This window comes from Thunnus thynnus, chromosome 19 (assembly GCF_963924715.1).
Source record: "Thunnus thynnus chromosome 19, fThuThy2.1, whole genome shotgun sequence".
In the NCBI taxonomy this organism is placed as follows: Eukaryota; Metazoa; Chordata; class Actinopteri; order Scombriformes; family Scombridae; genus Thunnus; species Thunnus thynnus.
The window spans coordinates 15,238,759-15,256,921 of record NC_089535.1 but is presented as its reverse complement, the minus strand read 5'-3'; the positions used below and the strand labels follow the sequence as shown (position 1 = coordinate 15,256,921).

The 18,163-nt window shown below is 39.3% G+C and overlaps 1 protein-coding gene across 4 annotated transcripts; it reads left to right on the top strand.

The window, feature by feature from the left end:
* Positions 1-2,402: 2,402 nt before the first annotated feature.
* On the top strand, positions 2,403-17,738 carry glis3 (GLIS family zinc finger 3). 4 transcript variants are annotated; one of them, XM_067574778.1, is made up of 11 exons: positions 2,404-2,584; positions 3,047-3,519; positions 4,115-4,289; positions 4,376-5,519; positions 10,707-10,868; positions 10,978-11,088; positions 12,286-12,427; positions 12,584-12,656; positions 15,635-15,792; positions 16,358-16,531; positions 16,749-17,738. In XM_067574778.1, the coding sequence occupies exons 2-11, from the start codon at positions 3,147-3,149 to the stop codon at positions 16,862-16,864; spliced, it is 2,628 nt and encodes an 875-aa protein (XP_067430879.1). In that variant the 5' UTR covers positions 2,404-2,584; positions 3,047-3,146; the 3' UTR covers positions 16,865-17,738. The 4 variants fall into 4 exon arrangements, with proteins under 4 accessions (XP_067430881.1, XP_067430879.1, XP_067430880.1 ...); XM_067574777.1 differs by having other exon boundaries at positions 2,405-2,584; positions 4,112-4,289; XM_067574779.1 differs by lacking the exon at positions 16,749-17,738 and having other exon boundaries at positions 4,112-4,289; positions 15,660-15,792; positions 16,358-16,455.
* Positions 17,739-18,163: the final 425 nt, after the last annotated feature.

The following is an 18,163-nucleotide window of genomic DNA, read 5'->3' as shown; positions in this document are numbered from 1 at the left end:
GGGGAAAATGGATTCTGTAAGTGGTGGAGAGTCTATTAGAGCATTAATTCTGCTACAAATGGAGCGCTTCACAAATGGTCAACACTTGTGTCTCATCTAGACCTCTTCAAGTCTTTTCTTCGCTCTGCTACACCTATTTTACCACCTTCTCTGCCTGTTTTCCTCACATCCTTTCCTTAAAACATACCGTACTCCTGTGTAAAAGATGCAGAGGGAAAAAAAGAGAAGTGACATGTTGTTTCAGTTTGACCGAGAGAGTTGTAAACTGTAAATGTTATCCGGCGTGAGCATATACATGAAAGCACTGCTCCAAGTGTCAGTGTTTGTCATTGACAACAAGAACGAGTGGCTGTTGTTGTTCTGCCTCGAGCTCAGACGGTCTTCCATCCTGTTACACTCTGACATTGGGAAACACACCGTGACTCACTTAGTCGAAGGAAGAAGAGGCCAAATCACAGCGGGACTTGTGGATCACTGCTTGAAGCAAGCAAGATCCCTGGAAGATGTCAAGTATTTTATATAATCATGTAAACAAGCAGCAGTCTTATCTTCATGACCTTCACAAGCATCAGTCTCTGTCCTTTTCTTACATTTTTCTTCATATCCTTTTTTCCCCCGTATCTGAATTCTTTTTAGTGTCATTAATTGTGTTGCAAACAACCCACCGGTGTACTAATAGTATCCCCTGCTGGCAAGAGAGGGAACATATCACACACACAATAACAGATGGTATAGAGATGGTATTCTACAGCACATTCCTGTTTCAGAAAAGAAAGCAATTAAAGTTTTTTTTTAAAGAGGATTATAATTAGGAAAATAACAATGAAAATTACATTGTGATGAACTGAAAACACTGAATGAATTTGTATTCTACTTAGTTGCTTTTACAGGCTGGGAGTGCAGTAATTAATTGTTACCCCTGCAGAACCACCAGAGGTCACTACTACTTTAAATTCAAAGCCGCTATCTTTTATCTGAAATCTCAAGGGATCAGTCTTGGTCATCAAATGACTACAGTACAATCCATAGCTCCAAATAATCCTACCTTTTTTTATAAACAACAGAGCAAGGATAAATGAATTCCATATTTTTAGATAATACAGTGAAATGCCTCTAAGACATGAGAAGTCACTGCACCTTACACTGCTACAATCCACCATCCTGATCAATGCAAATTCTCAGAAGCCATTATGACTGACTGTATAATCCTATTAGTCATCCATCACTCAAGACACAGTAGTCTGCATTGTCTACTTACAAATGTATTTCCATCTAGTGGATTCTGTCTGTCAAACTATAAATTCCTCATTATAACAGATTGTGGAGCGTGCAGGGCCCCTCCTCCATGTATGCTCCCAAAGAATAGCTACCTTCCCTCCTCCTATAAACATGCTGGTTTCCATGCCAACCTGGAGCAGGATCCACAGAGCAAACACTCCAGCAGCCAGGAGAAAAGTGTCTAACAATGGGGTCTGAGCTGAGGTTGGAGGGTTAGAGGAGCAGGAGGAGGAGAAGAGTGTTGGGGGGGAACAGAGCAGGTAGCCAATTCATGCAACACAAAGTCGCAAGCAAGGCTCAAATTATGAATTTGTAGAAATGAAAGAATTTGTACACTAAAACCTTTATCAAACATGAAAATTAAAGTGTGTCTGCAGTTTCAAATAGCCCCAGTATGTCATGAGGTGCAATAATTGCAGAATGAATTGATTGATTACATTTTCCTTCCATTTCAGAGTAGATTTTTAACATTTTTCAATTTTACAAAGAATAAAAACATGTGAATATATTAGATTAAAGTACACTTAACATGTATTCATCATCATCAGGCTAGGCCACTGTGAGGCAGGATTCACTCCCTAAAGCCTTTACTCGCTGGATCACTATATATGTGCAAGATGTTGAACATTGTAGTTATTTTATACCCAAAAGTCTTTTACCTTACCACCGCAGATTTGTTGTTTCTAATGCTGCAGTTACATCATATAGCCTGAAGCCACTGTAAAAATGCAACGTATTAAATAACTGCATTTTTTTTAATTAGGGGAAAGGCAAATGTAAGTAGAAATGGCACAAAAAATGAAGTAGGGATTTAAAATGATTCTTTCCAGAAATGTAAATTAATTAGTTATTAAAAATAATATCCTTATGAATGTATTACTAAGCTAGGAACACCTGTGAAATTCATGACATAACAAACTTGTCATGCATGTGCAAACAAATGACATATAATAGGCTACAGTAGGAGACCTGTTACTAACCCCAAAAAATCTTTAATTATTTACTGTTAAGGTCCACTCAGTTTAAAATGACGTCGTCCACATAAAACCGTGTCAAGGGCAAAAGGGTAATCGGGGAAAGAAAAGAAGTTCCTGGAAACAGAGGAGTGAGGTGGGACGTTCAAACTGAAAAGATTCCTCAGAGGCGTGACTTCTCTGCTCAGTGCACACCCATAACAAACTCTGAGAGAAACACGACAGTTGATCCTCCTGGTGTTCTCCAGATTACATTCACAGCTCGGTGGACTGAAGGAGCCATTCATCCTGACATGTCACTTTGGGAAAAGTGTTTGCGACAACAACAATAGGTGAGTGAACAAGCCATCGACAATAGAAGTGTGAAGAAAAACTTGTCTGCAAAGGTCACATTTTTTTACTGTTTGAAAATAGTCCTAAAGGACTTTTTTAATATTAAATTCTTATTAGATTACTTTGTGTCCCTACTACTTATATGGCTAATACTGAAAACACAGAATTGTATTATGATTTTTTAAAGTTTTGTATTCTCTTATGGTGGTAGCCTATATGTTGGCAAGCATTTATTGATATATTTTAAAGCCTGAAATAGTTTTATCCTAGTACAAACAAGACACACTTTTTTTTCTTTTTTGAGTGTTTTTCTACAGGTTTAGGGTTCAAAGTACAAAGACTGTACGTGGTTTAATATTACATTTCCTGTTTTGCAATTCCATACTTTGCTGATGCTGCCTTCCTTGTTTGAGGACTGTATAATTCATGTTGTCTTGTGTTTGAATCATCTCTTACTGTAGCTATGAGCCATGGACTAACAGCTCCTGTGTAAAGAAAATACAACTACTTGAACTGACTTCTTCATGGGCATAGAGCTCCTGACAAATCTGCATATCAGCCATGAGCGGAAAGGGTTGTCAGCTCCTGGTGTCTCCGTGTAGCGTGTGCCCATCACTGAGTGTGATCAGAGGGCATCAGTCCCAATCCATCAGGATACCCATGTCTTCCCCCCAACAGTCCAATCTTAGTCCCTCCTCTGGGATGGAGAAAGTGAAAAGAGGGACTGTCCACTCTTTAGCTTCTGGGAAACATAGTGAAAACCATGCTGTCCTGCCAACCCTGAGCCTCCACAGACAGGTGTTGATCAATGGGAAACATCAAACAATGCCGACCCCATCTCCATACCAGCAAGTACCTACTCTTCATCCTCCAACCACAACAGTGACGACTACCATTCAGACAGGACTCTGCTCCTCTAACAACAGCTACAAAGGTAAAAACAAAGGTCAACAAAGGTTACAAATATCTAAACAACCCAGGGCCTGTGAGCAAAATGCAAGAGTAACTTTACTCTCCAGAGCAGTAGTTTAATACTGCAGTATTCATGCTCAAACAAAATCTGTCCCTATTTTAACTGAGACATCAGGGCACACAACCCATTAAATAATAATAATAGTGATGATGTATACAGACTTCTCAACTTCACTGAAACCATCTTTATACTTCACTTATTCTCAATGTGCTCTTCCCACCCCTACAGTCTCCTCGTTAGACCTCGTGTTCTCTTATTTATTGATAATTAACCAAGCATGAAGCTGGTCCCTAAATTTTCTACAGAGGAAAAGTGGAAGGAGGTGAAAAGCTCATTGGTGATTAACAGAGCAGAAACTGTCTCTGGCCTTCTTAGGTTGGCAATGAAAATTCCACAATCTACTGTATAAACATTAGTTATAACTGACTAAATTTGTTGGTGTCCTTGGATGTGTGGAATGTGAATTAAAGTCTGTTGCTCTGCTGGAATTATGTATAACCATTTCTCTCCAATGTGGATATTCTGTTTATTCATTTTGAGGCTTTGTGTACAGCAGGTTGCTCTGTGTCTGAGCCTACCATAGAAGTATTCGGGCAGCCAGCTGGTGCTAACCTGACAGTGACCAGTAGTCCCATGACTGATGTCACAGGTCAACCGTATACTGCACGGCCTGTAGCGCCTCATCCCCCATCACATCCACATAGCGTACAGGTTCCCCACACTGATGCCAGGTGGGCAATATCAATAACAGCATGTGATGATGAGCTCACTAAACCTTAAGAGTGTTACTAAAGTGTATAATAACAATCTGTTTCAGATCTTTACTGTCCAGAGAATCCCTGGCATCCACTACCCTCAGTCTGTTTGAAACCCAGTCAATGTTCAGTGGCAGACATGATTGGCCGTATGGCTACCGTGTCCTTCCTCCCCTGGGACTACCTCAGTGCTCCACCCAGGCCAGTGAGGGCGGTGAGCAGCTCAGCCTTTCTCCTGGCACAGCCATGTCGGGCACGACCATATCAGGTGGCACGAGCACCTCTGCTTCCCTGCCCTCGTACCTTTTTTCAGGTGATGCCGGAAGCCCCAGACAGTCTCGTGCTAAGAAGAGAGCTCTCTCCATGTCGCCTTTGTCAGATGTCATGGGTATTGATTTCAATTCCATCATACGCACCTCGCCTACCTCACTTGTGGCTTATATCAATGGTTCCCGCAGCTCTCCAGCCTCCCATCCCACGCTCTCGCCTGTCCAATCTGAGGGTTATGGTCACTTCCTGGGTGTGAGAGGTCGCTGCATCCCCCAGGCCCATCCCTACAGCATGCCAAGCTCTTCGCAGGCTCTGGCCCCACAGACAGAGTGTGGCCGTATGCAGATGCTTGAAGAGGGAGGGGGTCTGGAGAGTCAGATGGCTAACATGGTGGTGGAGCAGCAGTGCCTCCCAGAGGAAGGAGGGGCACTAGAGAAGACTTCAGAAAGCTGCAGCCAAACCGCCACCAACATGCTGCCACCTTTACAGTTTCAGCCAGCCCTGTTGACTACAATCCATGAAGCTGCTACTCCACAGGGGCCTCCACCACCCTACCACTCCCATCAGCACATCAACCTCCCCAGGCGTCACTGCAAAATAAAGACCCCTTCTCAGGACCCTCTTACCCAGGCTCCCATCGTTCCTCCCAAACATGGGGTCAGCTTTTTACCCCAGGTCCCAATGCTGGAGGAAGAAGAAGGAGAGTTGGAAGACTATGGGGCCCACTGCTGCAGGTGGTTAGACTGCAGTGCAGTCTATGACCAAAAGGAGGAGCTGGTAAGGCACATAGAGAAGCTACATGTGGACCAACGGAAAGCTGAGGATTTCACATGCTACTGGGTGGGCTGTCCTCGCAACTTCAAGCCCTTCAATGCTCGATACAAGCTTCTTATCCACATGAGGGTCCATTCAGGAGAGAAACCCAACAAGTGCACGGTACACCATGCAGATCACAGCTGTGTCTTGTTTCATGCAACTGAAGTTTATACTTTATTTTCATACAATACTTTATTCCTCTGCCTCTTAGAAAGAAGACTCCGCTGGTTATCTCCCCTTCAATACACAGATAGCACAGCTCCCTCTCAATCAGATGTTTTTTTTTACTTATTTGTGAGGAGGCTGAGTGAATGCAGTCAAAGCAGGAACATGATGAATGTAAGGGACTCACTGGGGTCAATTCTAAGTGTTTCATTCAAACCCACGGTATCTAGTTTAAGGCTTTCACACCTCAGCCTACAGAAAAAAGTCGTAAATGCCAATGTTTAGATCAGAAATATGGCCTCTCTCTCCTCTTAAGTTTAGCCATGGAGTAATTAGCAGAGCTCTGTGATAATTGACATGGGTGTTAACTCAATTATGTAGTTATTAAATCAGCACAAAGGAGGCATAGCACTTTAGATCTGGCATGGCACCATGGCTCTGTAGTAGCTACTGCCTGGGCCTGTCAGCAGCAGGGGGTTTGCCAGGCCACCGACTGGCAGACTTGGCCATCATTCTGGGAAGGTGATGCCCCATAGTCTGGTTCTCCGCAGGTCTGCTTCTGTGGCCAAAGAATTGGCATTATTGATGAACTAGTAGACTTGTGTCTCCAAGAATGATGATATAGTTCTTTCAGATATGTTGCAATTTAATGATAACTCTTCTTGTCATTATTTTTGAACATAATCTAAGAGATTTCACATTGTAGAGACCCTGTTTCTCTCTCTCTCTCTCTCTATATATATATATATATATAGAGAGAGAGAGAGAGAGAGATCATACGCATATCACACACTTATATATATATATATATATATATATATATATATATATATATTACTAGGAAAAGACTTAGATTTAGATGAATAATGGACAAACGACTAGCCAACATGCTCCGTGTTTCTGCTTTCAACAAGTCAATTATATGCTTTCAACAAGTTAATTATTAACTGCATGCATACCTGCAGTCAACCTTTTGTACCAAAATACTCACTTATTAGTTGAAGCCAGCTCTGTTGCCATGGGGCTGCAAGTGTTGGATGGGTCTGTGTACCATGTATCCATTCAATAATGAGGAAAGTATACATTGTCACAACCCATTGCCAAAAACAAAATGTATACCTAGTGGCATCTGTCTGTGTTTGACATACAGTAATTATAGAAACACAAAACAAATTCGAAAAGCAAAGAGAGAAAGAGGCAGCACATTAGACGTATCTTTCCTGGACTTTAATGAGGCATTTTGATTCTATGTGGATTTTCTTAAGGTCAAGTCTGAACATTATGTCAAGAGTGCAGGCATTTTCACAGACCTAGCATGAGGTTGGGCATGTGATTACTTCTACTCCCACTGAGATTGAGAAGTTGTGCTAGAAATGCTAGATAGGAACATTCTGAATCTCTCAGAACAGTTAGATTAAAAGCACTTTAATACTTAGAGAAAACGAGCATCACTTGAAATAACACAATTGTCCAAGGTGTAGAGCACAGTTATTCTTAGGAAATGATTGGCAGGTGAATAAACTGATGCATGATAAATGAAGTGCAAGCCAGCAGCAGAACAATGAGGCAGCTCTTGTTACACAGTGAACATATAGGGCAGGCCCAGACTTGTACCTGTCATTTCACAATCTGTTTGATGATGATTGAACAGTTTGTTAACATATCCTAGACTCACCAGTCTATTTGCGTGTGTCACTGTGATTTAAATATATGAGGTTTGAAAAGTGTTGTTTGAACTTGCAAAACCAAAACAACAGATTCCCACTGGCCTTGTAAGTCGGCGTGTTAATTATGATTTTTGGACAATATTTAATATTATCCTGGGCTATTTCCATTTTACTATTTCCAGGACTCTATCTTCAGGTAGTGGAGACATGCTCTTTGCCATTATTAGCTTGTATCCAACTTTTGCTATGTTTTTTTACTACCATTCCAACACTGAAAATACCAAAAATGTTTCATTTTTTTCTATTACCTTTCAGTAAGCATCAACCATTTTGTGATCAATGAATGCATTTGCATAAAATTCAAATGAAATCTTATTTTTTTCCCAAATCCTCTAAATTTCCCTGCACGAGGAGCTTGTAATTCAATCCTTGCTAATACCACTGACAACAAGCCTGATAAGATTTCAGGTTGGACAACATTTTAAGTGTCGTCCCTTCTTTGTTTGGAGGGAACTGCATTTTGGCACAAGAAAATTATGATTCACCACCAGACATATATTTTCACATTACAGCTTCTGACATTGTACTGAAATCAGGCTAAACATAATGACTCCTAGCAAGGAGACTATTGTAATTATTTAGTAACATTTTGACCGTGATAAATCACCCACATACATATTACAACATATTGTAGCCATTTATTGAGTTTCATGAACAGTCACAAGTAGTGTCTTCTATACTAGATAATATTAAAAAGATCGCACAGTAATTATACAATCACTGACAGTTTGTTATGTATATTGTTTAAATATTTAAAGCTTTATATGATTTATTTTGTTGTCTGTTAGCATTTTGTCCCACATTTGGAGTCACTGAAAACTATTATTTTTCATGCAACTTCCTAAGATTTAGGAATGCACTAGTCAATGGGGACAGGGACTGAAAAGCCAAAACTATACAGTACAAGGAAACAGGATAAAACAAAAAGAGTGAAGAGGTTAGAAATATCACTGTTGCGGTAGGGAAGAGTGGAGTTCAGAATGAATTGACCTCAGAGTAAGACTGGGCACTGGACAGACTCTGCTGGCACAGACTGCAGCTGTCATTGTTCAGCCAGGGCATGAGTACCTGCCAGGACCTGTCAGAGGCTGGCTGTAACACTGATCTACACTGAGGAGCCATGCTGCTTTCTTTTCAACCCAGACGTCCCTCACCACCAACTCAAAAGCCCTCCGTGCTTTATGAGAGCTTCATGAGACAGAGAAAGAGAGTTACACAGTTACCCCTGGCTAGTCCTGGAGCTCTGGCAGTATTTTAGCACTTTGGTGCTGAGAGACGATTTATCTCCGTCTGCGCTGTTTTTCTTGTGGCACTCTTGTGGCAGAGGTTTCTGTTGTTAATTCTTGTCTTTATATTTATGATTGGTCAACTTTACTAATGCATCCCCTCATGAAGGAGAATTTATTGTATTAGAAGAGAATTGGAAAGCATGCCCAGGTGAATATTTACTCCTATATGCGTGGGAAGGGGTTATGAGAAGATTGCTTTCACTTTTTGTGCTAATCTACTATTTGTTCAGTTTCCAATTCAGTCTGTTTGCTTTGACTAAATGTTAAGAATTCTTCATATTCAGCGCTGGTAAACCCAGGCCTTATGAATTTATAGAACTTCCAGAATTCAACCACCATCCATTTAACATTCATAACATAGTCATATCATTGCATTGTTTGCTTTGCAGCAAACAAAGTTTAGCAAGGAAGTGATAGTGGTAAAGTCTTTATTTTCATGCTCAATTTTAGAGACTGGATTTAGGATTGTGTCCGAGAATAGATGTTGACAGGAAATAGCTCTATTGTGATGAGAAAGACTGGCGAGTATGTCTACCGTGTATGTGGAATTCAAAGGAATGCTATCAGTGAATGATTAATGGGAAGAAAAAAATTAATTTGGCTTTGGCGGTGGTGATTGAGAGGTATCAGTATGTAAAAAATTCAGTCTTGGAGGAAGAATAACAAAATTGGACATGGTCTGTGTGTTTTCCCCATAAGGCTTAGTAAGAACATTCCAGCCCCCTGTGAACAGGAGGAGGGAGAGTAAAGTCCTGGCCTTACAAGAGAAAAGCTTTGATAATTCACATATCTTAGCAGTTAAGTCACCGTGGTCGCATGATACTGCAAGAAAAGAGCAGTTTTGTTGAGTTGGATTACTGTGGTATTGTCCTGAAGCACAAGATGTAACAGAGTGAGGCCTTGTGTAAGATGTTTCTAATATGGTTCTGTTATGAATATAATGAAGTCATTCATCAGTTTTGAGTTTTTTGTAAACGTATTAAGAATAGTGACAGTTTTTTTTTACACTTTTTTTTGTAATCGATAGCTACCAGCTGCTGTCAAGGTGATGCAAGATAAAGGATTGAAAACACAAAAACGACAATACAGTGATGTGTGTATAAACACTGACCCCTGCTGGTGTCACTCACCACCATCAGAGATGTATCACTTAAAATATGATATTTGTTTAAAGTATAAAAAAAAATAAAATGTATATTTGAACTAGTGAGATATAGAAAATTCATATTCTGTTGAATGTTTAAGCAAATTTGCCATCAAGGGTCTCAAATTAAATATGATGAGACTTTGATTCTTGCAAATATTGCCTGCCCAGTGATATATTAGATTAATTAAACTAGCTTAAATTATGAGTGTTATATTTGTAGAGTGGTTTCGCACAGTGTGCTGTGCACAGTATTTGGTTAATTACGCTTATTGTATTATATAGTACAATATTTGTCTTTTCTCCAGTAAAATTGCATCAGAGTGCCAACATCCAAAAGCATGCTGACAAACACAAAGGTGCAGTCATCTTAATTACAAGTACAAATTCACAAAGTAATCAATTGGCTAATAGTAAGAGCATTGTGGTTGATTATAATGACAAGTGATAAAATAGGATCTATTCACTACTAACAATAGCCAGGAGTTCCAATAATGAATAGATAGCATAACCTTTTCATAAAACTGAAACGCACCTGTCTCTCCCAAATGTTGCTCTCAGGGCTTCGCTGTTTTATACCTTCTTGCCCGCCAACAATGAAACTAGCAGTGAGCAGTTAGTTCTTAGTGTTAGGCTTGAGTGTCAGGTCAGACTAAATGACAGTAATTTTTTTATTCAAAAGGTTTTCTTTTTCCACTCCCTCCCACACACTGAGGTCAGCAGCCTTTTGTGTGTGGTGAGTTCCAGCTAATAAGCTCATAGCTCCAGGTATATGTGCAACATAAGGTTGGAGATGCTTGTAGAGCTTATATTGAATATTGCGATGGATGAAGCAGATACACCAAAATGTAAAGGACTTCAAAATCAATGTCCCCCAACCCCAGGCCTGTTTTAAATGCATGTTGTAGAAATACTTATCTATTACAACCTGATTGCAATGGACTCCTTTAACTGCTTTTACTGTGTTTGTATGCGGTTACAGTTTGAGGGCTGCAAGAAAGCTTTCTCGCGGCTAGAAAATCTGAAAATCCACCTGCGTAGCCACACGGGGGAGAAACCCTATCTGTGTCAGCACCCAGGATGCCACAAGGCCTTCAGCAACTCAAGTGACAGAGCTAAACACCAGCGTACACACCTGGACACAGTGAGTGGCAGCCTTGCATAGACAACCCATACAATTATGGATGGTATTTCAAAGCTTGTTTGCCTCTATGTGGACTCGTGCAAGTTCTCATATTTCTGTGGCTGTACAGAAGCCGTATGCATGCCAGGTGCCTGGCTGTTCAAAGCGTTACACTGATCCCAGCTCCTTGAGGAAACACGTGAAATCCCATTCTAGTAAAGAGCGACAGTTACGGAAGAAGGTAAGAACCGCAATGCACGCTGTAACACAATTCACAATTTTTCCTCCTTGAGAAAAACTTTACTTGAGTTGTACACTTATGCTAAGTGTACAACTCAATGAAGGTGTAAAACTGTCCACCATTAGTGATGATTGCACGTACACAGCATCACTTCCTAAACATTACAACGATGGACAAAGGGAAATCTATATTAACACATTTCACAAGTTTCATTTCATTAGACAGCCATTTGTCCTAATTAGCTGATAGTATTGTATATACTCACTGTGATGCACTCTCCACCCCATTCTGTTAAGCTCTGCAACTTAACCGTTCGCAGAGACATGTCATTTACTTTTACTTTCATTAACTTACATCTACTGTAAGTGTGCATGCAGTCAGATGAAAATATCTTGGCTTGTCAGTTTATACATCCACCTACTGTATATTAACACTGACAAGGCTAGGTCACAAAATAATACACATAATTATGTTGTTTCTCATATGTTGTCTCTTAAGTTCCTACTGAGGGTTATGTCACCATAGATACAAAGAAGGTGGGTTGTTACTAAAAAAAAAAGGTGACATTTTACAAAGTTTCCCACATGCACAACTTTGATTAAAAACAAACGCCCATTGTAATTGTGATTTCAGTGATGATTCTTGAGATGGAGTGTATCTTACATTTGTTTCTTACCAAGACCACTGTGAAAGCATACCATATATACTGTATAACAACCCTCTTAGGCATCCTATAGCTTTTTTTTTTGTCTAGTCTGCAAATAGCTAAATAACTAACATGACTTCCTTGTATAAATAATGACCATTTAAAAATGTTGTTCATTTTTGCCTTCATTGAAATGTAGTAGAGTGACAGGAAATGAATGGCTTGGCCACAGCTAATATAAAAGAGGATTTTACATCAATGTCCACATCTGTTAATCAGGCTTTTTTTTTTAAACATCTAAAAACAAAAAGTGCTTAAGGTGACCTGCTAGAGGAAGCATGATCAGATATATTATATCTTACTAATCCAAAACCAACTGCACAAAACAAAACCTATTCATTGTAAATGATTAAAATGTGTAATATTGTTGATAAAACTATAAGAGTATTACTGCTGATAGTATTATGCTATAAAAAAAAATATCAGCCAGAATCCTATTACCATTCTCTTCACCAACATCTATGTTTATGTTCCATCTACCATTTCTCTAGATGAAATCTACAGCTGATGTGACCCAGGACACACTGACAGACTGTTTAACCATCCACCCTCTGCAGCCAAGCCTTTCCCCCCTAGCAAGGATAGACAACAACTTGAACCCATCCTCCAGTGCCTCTCATGACTCATACTCTGGTATGTCTAAGCTCTGGCTCTTCACATATGTATTTGTGATGTAAAAACTAGATACGTAAACACATCTCCCGGCAACCATGTGCACATAATAGGTTTATCTGTTAGATTTAGGCTGTGGTGGACAGCCCTGAAGTGTCTGTCATCCCTGTTCCTCAGCTGCTCCGCAGGGACAAGACTCCTCCAGCAATCCTCACTTGGCTCTGTTGTGCTCCTTACAAGATAATTACAGGTACTGAGGATTTTTTGTGTTATTGTGGGGACTGTAGGTCTTACAGTGTGAGAGAAAGCTTCAGAAAGTTCATAAAGTTTTCTATATATATTTGAGCTATAAAAAAAAATCTTGGGCATTAAATCGACAAAATAAATCTTTCAAACTATGTTACTATTCTTCAATTTGTGAATATAATATAACAGGAATTCCAACTGTTTTTAGAGTCATTGAAACCCTCTCAATGGTAATGTACTGTAAATGCATACTGTGTTTGTGTGCACACTCATGAGCAGCATAGCCTAACCCTTTTCACGTTATTTTTTTATATTTTTATTTATGTGCAGCAACATAGGAGTCAACGGTCGGAGCAGTTAGCTTTATTGAGCAAGCCAAGTGGTAGTTTCTTTTCAGTTTGCATTCCCGTTGGCTCAGTTTGAACTTTAAACCATGACTAATTTAAATGCTTCACAAATCTTTTTTTGTTTTTTTTCCTCTCTTCAATCAATCACAATCAACTTAAACACTAGTTGTCATGGATTCATGGCTATAAGCTCATAATTAGAATAATCAGTTTAAAAGAAGGTCCTAGTTTGCATGCTGATAAAAGAGTCTCAAGGTTTTTTTTGGTATGTTTTATTGGTGTGTGTGTGTGGGGTGGTGGGCTACGGCTGGGAAGAGGCTTTACAGTTTGTGGATGGCCAGAAACTCATTTGCCTGGTCAAGCCATAGGAAATCATCCCTTCATCTATACACTTCAAAGCATGTGATAAAGGATTTCTGTCGTTCTGAGCAGCCAGATGCTCATGGCTCCTCACTGGCTGTGATTGTTCTCATATCAGCAGTAGGCCAAAGCATTCGCTGCAGGATTCTGGGTGGACAATTGGCCTGTGAAAGCAGACCTTGCCTTGCTTCATTGGTCTCGACCGCCAGTATTAATGGATGCTATAGCCACCGACAGGAGCGGCTAAGGAATTCAATAAGTGAATCATAAAATCTAAAAAATACCATTTAAAGTCCAGTGGGAGAAAAGAGACGCTGTAATTACTTTTTTAGATGTTAAATCGATTGTAAAATCCTTGTTGCCATTTTCTGTACACTTTTCTGGGATTCCTTTCGGTTCCTATTCAGTCCTTGTATATTGTCAGCAAACTTTGGCTCCTTTAATATTCTTGTTATTGGCAAGTAGACATGCAAATGTGTTACTTGGCCAAACCTCACAGCAGGGGTGTCAGCTGCCATGGCCACTGAACAATATTTCAATTTAGCTTAATCCTCTGAATTTCACAATGAGTTACATGATTCTGAAAGTAATGCCCTTGATTTTTTTTTATGTTGTAACAATGAGCAACAGAGATGTTAAAATTGGGATATAGACATTTCTTTTGACAGGGGGGTTTAAAATAATTCACTGTGGAATTCCTACACAACCCAGATGTAGAGAAAAAAGAAATATATATTCAGTGAAGTTAAACAAGCTTTCCTATTTTAGCTGATTACACTCACTACAGATGGAGTAGCCTTTATCCATTATCTATTTAAAAGGTGACGGACTGAATTGCAGGCTTAGACTTCCACTATTGTGTTGGAAAATGCTATTAATGAATTATGGTTGCACAGGCCATAGTATATAGAGTGCAGACTGAAATACTTTCAGAAGAAGTGCCTCTAGAGTGGATCTATTGCTGCTTATATCAATTGCTAAGCACAGAGCATCAATCATTTTGTCCTGAACTCAATAATAAACACTTGAGATGGCACATTGTTTTAGTATTGTGCAGAGATTACAGTATATTTTATTACAAATAGCAATACCAGATGCATGCTTTTACATAATGTTCAGACTCATAGCAGAATACATCCTACTTAGAGTACAAGTACACTGCACCACTGCATTGTTGTACTGGAATTGCAGAAATGTAGAAAATGAAGGGTTAAATCAGCTGTGCTGGAAGCCACCATGCTGAGGAAGTGAGGCAAAGGAATCCATGAAAGTAGCAATTCTTTCCTCATTACATGGATGTAGCACAGATCTGAAAGAGGAAGCTTTGCTGCATTCTTTTAAGTGGTTAGGTTCATTTCAAATACATGCAGTGTTGTCCATCTCACCTGCATCAAACAAGAGATTTAATTGGTTTTCTGTGTTCAAGTAAAGGATTGCCTTAGGACAGTCACATGATGACAGTTTATTGTCAAAGTCTGTGTCGGATTTACGCAGACCTTGTCATTACCTCATGATGGATCCATTAATGCTTTATTTGCTGCTTCACTGTGCCTTTGTCTGTGTGAAACTGTGGCAAATATAGAACTGGCACAATACAGTTGTTGGCAATCTTTTACCAAATGTAAGGGTGATAAAGTTTGTGATCTTGAATGTGTTTGATTTCTGTAACCTTTGATATCTACAGTAAGTGATTTAAAATGAGAGTATGATGACCATTGATGGTGATTTTTCTTTCCATAAGTTGATGTCATTGCCTGTAGAAAATACATAATATTGTGTCTTACTTAACTTTGTTATTTCTTAAGGAAAATATCACACACTGAATCATATATAGAGGATGGACACAACAAAGGAAACACCAGTAGAATGTGTTTCAGTGTGGTAGCCCTGCGAAAAATACAGGCTTTTTAAAGTTTACAGCATTATTTGTTCCATTTAGTTTCTAAGGGGTTTTCATGTGTGGAAAAATATTTAGAAATATTTTCAGATTTAGAATATTAGGTACACCTAAACGGTTAATGGCATCCAGCCTCAAAAGCATCAAACCATTGAAACATGACACAACTCTCAGCAAAAGTCTCAACATTGTTAGTTTGTTGTTGTTGTTTTTTTTGGAAATCATTACAAAGATGTACAAAGACGTTGTAGGAGACGCAGCACATTATCCACAGGCTACAAATAAGTAATAATTCTTTTTTTTAATCATAGAAAATATGTATTGTTATTTTTCTTAATTCCACAAGCAGAGTATTTACTTAAGTCTGAAATATTTCAGGTTTGTTGATCCTTCCCCTCACCAGCTGTTCCCTGGGGACCAGTGTGTGCCTTGCTCTTCCACCTGCCTCCCGCATCCTCCCAACGGGACATCACTGCGGAACAACCGAGATCTGAAGCAGCCCAGCCAGCCGCCTGATCTCACAGATCACAACCCAGGTACTCAGAGGTTTATCATCTGTGTATTCTTCAAGGTTTGTCAAAATACTCACTCCATAGATGTAAATACAGTTGTGCACAGACCAGCTCAGTGCTGAAGGGAAGGTTCTTCTGAGGAAGGTTTATAGTGCAAGTTTCACATCTTAAGAGCCTATTAACAAACGCGTGGGCGGTTTGACAATCTGTTTGAACAGATTTTCTTGCATGCACATTAATTGTGCAGTATATCTTTACGATGTGTAGCAGGTGGCAGGTGGTTTTCTAGTTAGACAGAATCAGACAGCTCTACACTATGTACCTTTAAATAGATATAACCTCTTTTCCCCCCAGACTTGACAGGCACAGTGATGTTGACGAGGTTCTCAGAAACACACAGTTCGGTTTGAACTGCTGAGATAAAGACAGGGTTTTTGACAAGACTGAGATGCACACTTTGTTTCATTTAAGGGGTCTAATGCTGCTTTTCTTCTGTAATGTATAATTTAAGGAGAAAAGCCACAGAAAGCTATAAAGTTGTTCTTTACAATGAGGATAAAGGAGCAAGACTTTCTTATTTATTCTGTAGAGCTCCCCGGCCAGATGAAGATGCTATATTCTCCTCCACAATATGGTGGGATCACAGCACAGACCAGCTCGAGTCACCTGATGCAAGTTGATGCCTTTGGTGACAGCCTCGCTCCAGCAGTCAATAATCCCAATGGGGTAACCAACTCACAAACAGCTCTTTCCTGCATTACAGGTAATGAAAATACAGTCTAAACAAAATTGCTTTAGGATGAGCACTTTATTGCCATTGGATTTCACGACTCTTGCTGTGTATACAATCATCCGTGTGTTTCTATGTTTGTGTGTGTGTGTGTGTGTGTGTGTCTGTGTGTGTGTGTGTGTGTGTGTGTGTGTGTGTGTGTGTGGTGCGCGCACCAAATGTGTGTGTTTGTGCGTGCGTGCATCTGCAGGATTTGGTGTCCAAGTGCAGGATGTGGCCTCTAATCAAAAATTACATGAAGGAGAGCTCTTCAGTGTGGTGGACCACTGCACAAGCCAGGCCGCCTGCATCTATACAGAGGGGTGATAATATCCTATCGCAGGTTTCTCTCCTTTGCACTATTTTGTGTCACCGTCTATTTAAGTCAAATGGTGAATAGGAAGAACACAAGATGGCACTGCAACCTGGAGGCAGCTTCACTTAGAAAAATAAAGGGATGATAAAACAATCTAAGATGTAGCTTTCTGGGTTCAATGAAATCGAACAAATTGACTCTACATTCTCGGTGCAAGTTTTTTTTCCTCTCTTTGCAGCTAAATTTCTGTAAATGTAAAATGTAAAATCTGACTCTACAGTCTGGCTTCTGGCTCCATAATCAATGTATAGTAATGACTGAGCCTACAGGATTTTAATGTTTACTTCCTCAGTTTTTATACAGCTTGTGTATAACACGTAGTAAGTACTTCAAGTAGTTTCTTGTGACATTTTGCACAATATTCTACACTGCAATCAAAGCAAAGTACGCTAGTGATCATTTATTAAGGTTTTTCTTAGAACCATGGCTTTGTAACTATAGTAACAAGACAGCCTTACCATTTCACTGTAATGTTCATAGACATAACCTGTTGTTTGAATATAGTAATGTGCTATGAGTGCTCCTGTGCCTAGAGTATGAGGCAGATTTGTATTGATGATTTTGCTTGTTTTAGTTTATTTACTACAAATTCTACAAATTTCTTACACTTCATATTACAGTTGATCATTTTTCAAAGTATGGCATGGGGCTTTAGATTTTTTTAAACCTGTTTTTGCCATTCATTTTCATACAGTATTGAAGATTAACTTCAAAACTTGCTTGAGGGGTAAACCATCACAGTGATTATAGCTACTTTTATTTTTGCCAGTTTCTTTAATTGCGTCATTTTAATCCAGTGCATAAGTACAACTATAAGTAAAAGAAGCAGACATGATGTTCACTATGGGTTACCCAACACATGCAATTTTAAAAAATTGATTTTTTTATTGTGGTGAAATGACTTTAAATCCTCTAAAGCTTGCTCTGAAAAATGATCAGCAACAGTCTGAAGTATGTATCATGTACTACATGATTTGTGGTACATGGGCTAAAATGTGCAAAATTGCTGCTCTGGTGCTTTAACTTTTGAATATATTTGGAATATATCAAGAAAAAGAAGTAAATCATTTGTACCTTCATTTGTTGTTTTTTATTCCTTATTTGACACAAAAGCTATGTGTCATTTTTCCAAAGCATCCTGCAGTTGATAAAGAGGGACATACATATTACATATTGAGAGAGCCATGAAACTCATTTCATCAATAAAAATGGAAGATTGACCTTAGTGAGAGACCTTATTTTATGCCTGT

Bases quoted from the DNA above. Each gene is read 5' to 3' on its own strand.
- glis3 (XM_067574777.1), top strand. From the start codon at position 3,147: ATGAGCGGAAAGGGTTGTCAGCTCCTGGTGTCTCCGTGTAGCGTGTGC. The intron at 4,290-4,375 runs GTGGGCAATATC...AATCTGTTTCAG, and splicing joins GTTCCCCACACTGATGCCAG to ATCTTTACTGTCCAGAGAAT. The intron at 10,869-10,977 runs GTGAGTGGCAGC...GTGGCTGTACAG, and splicing joins AGCGTACACACCTGGACACA to AAGCCGTATGCATGCCAGGT.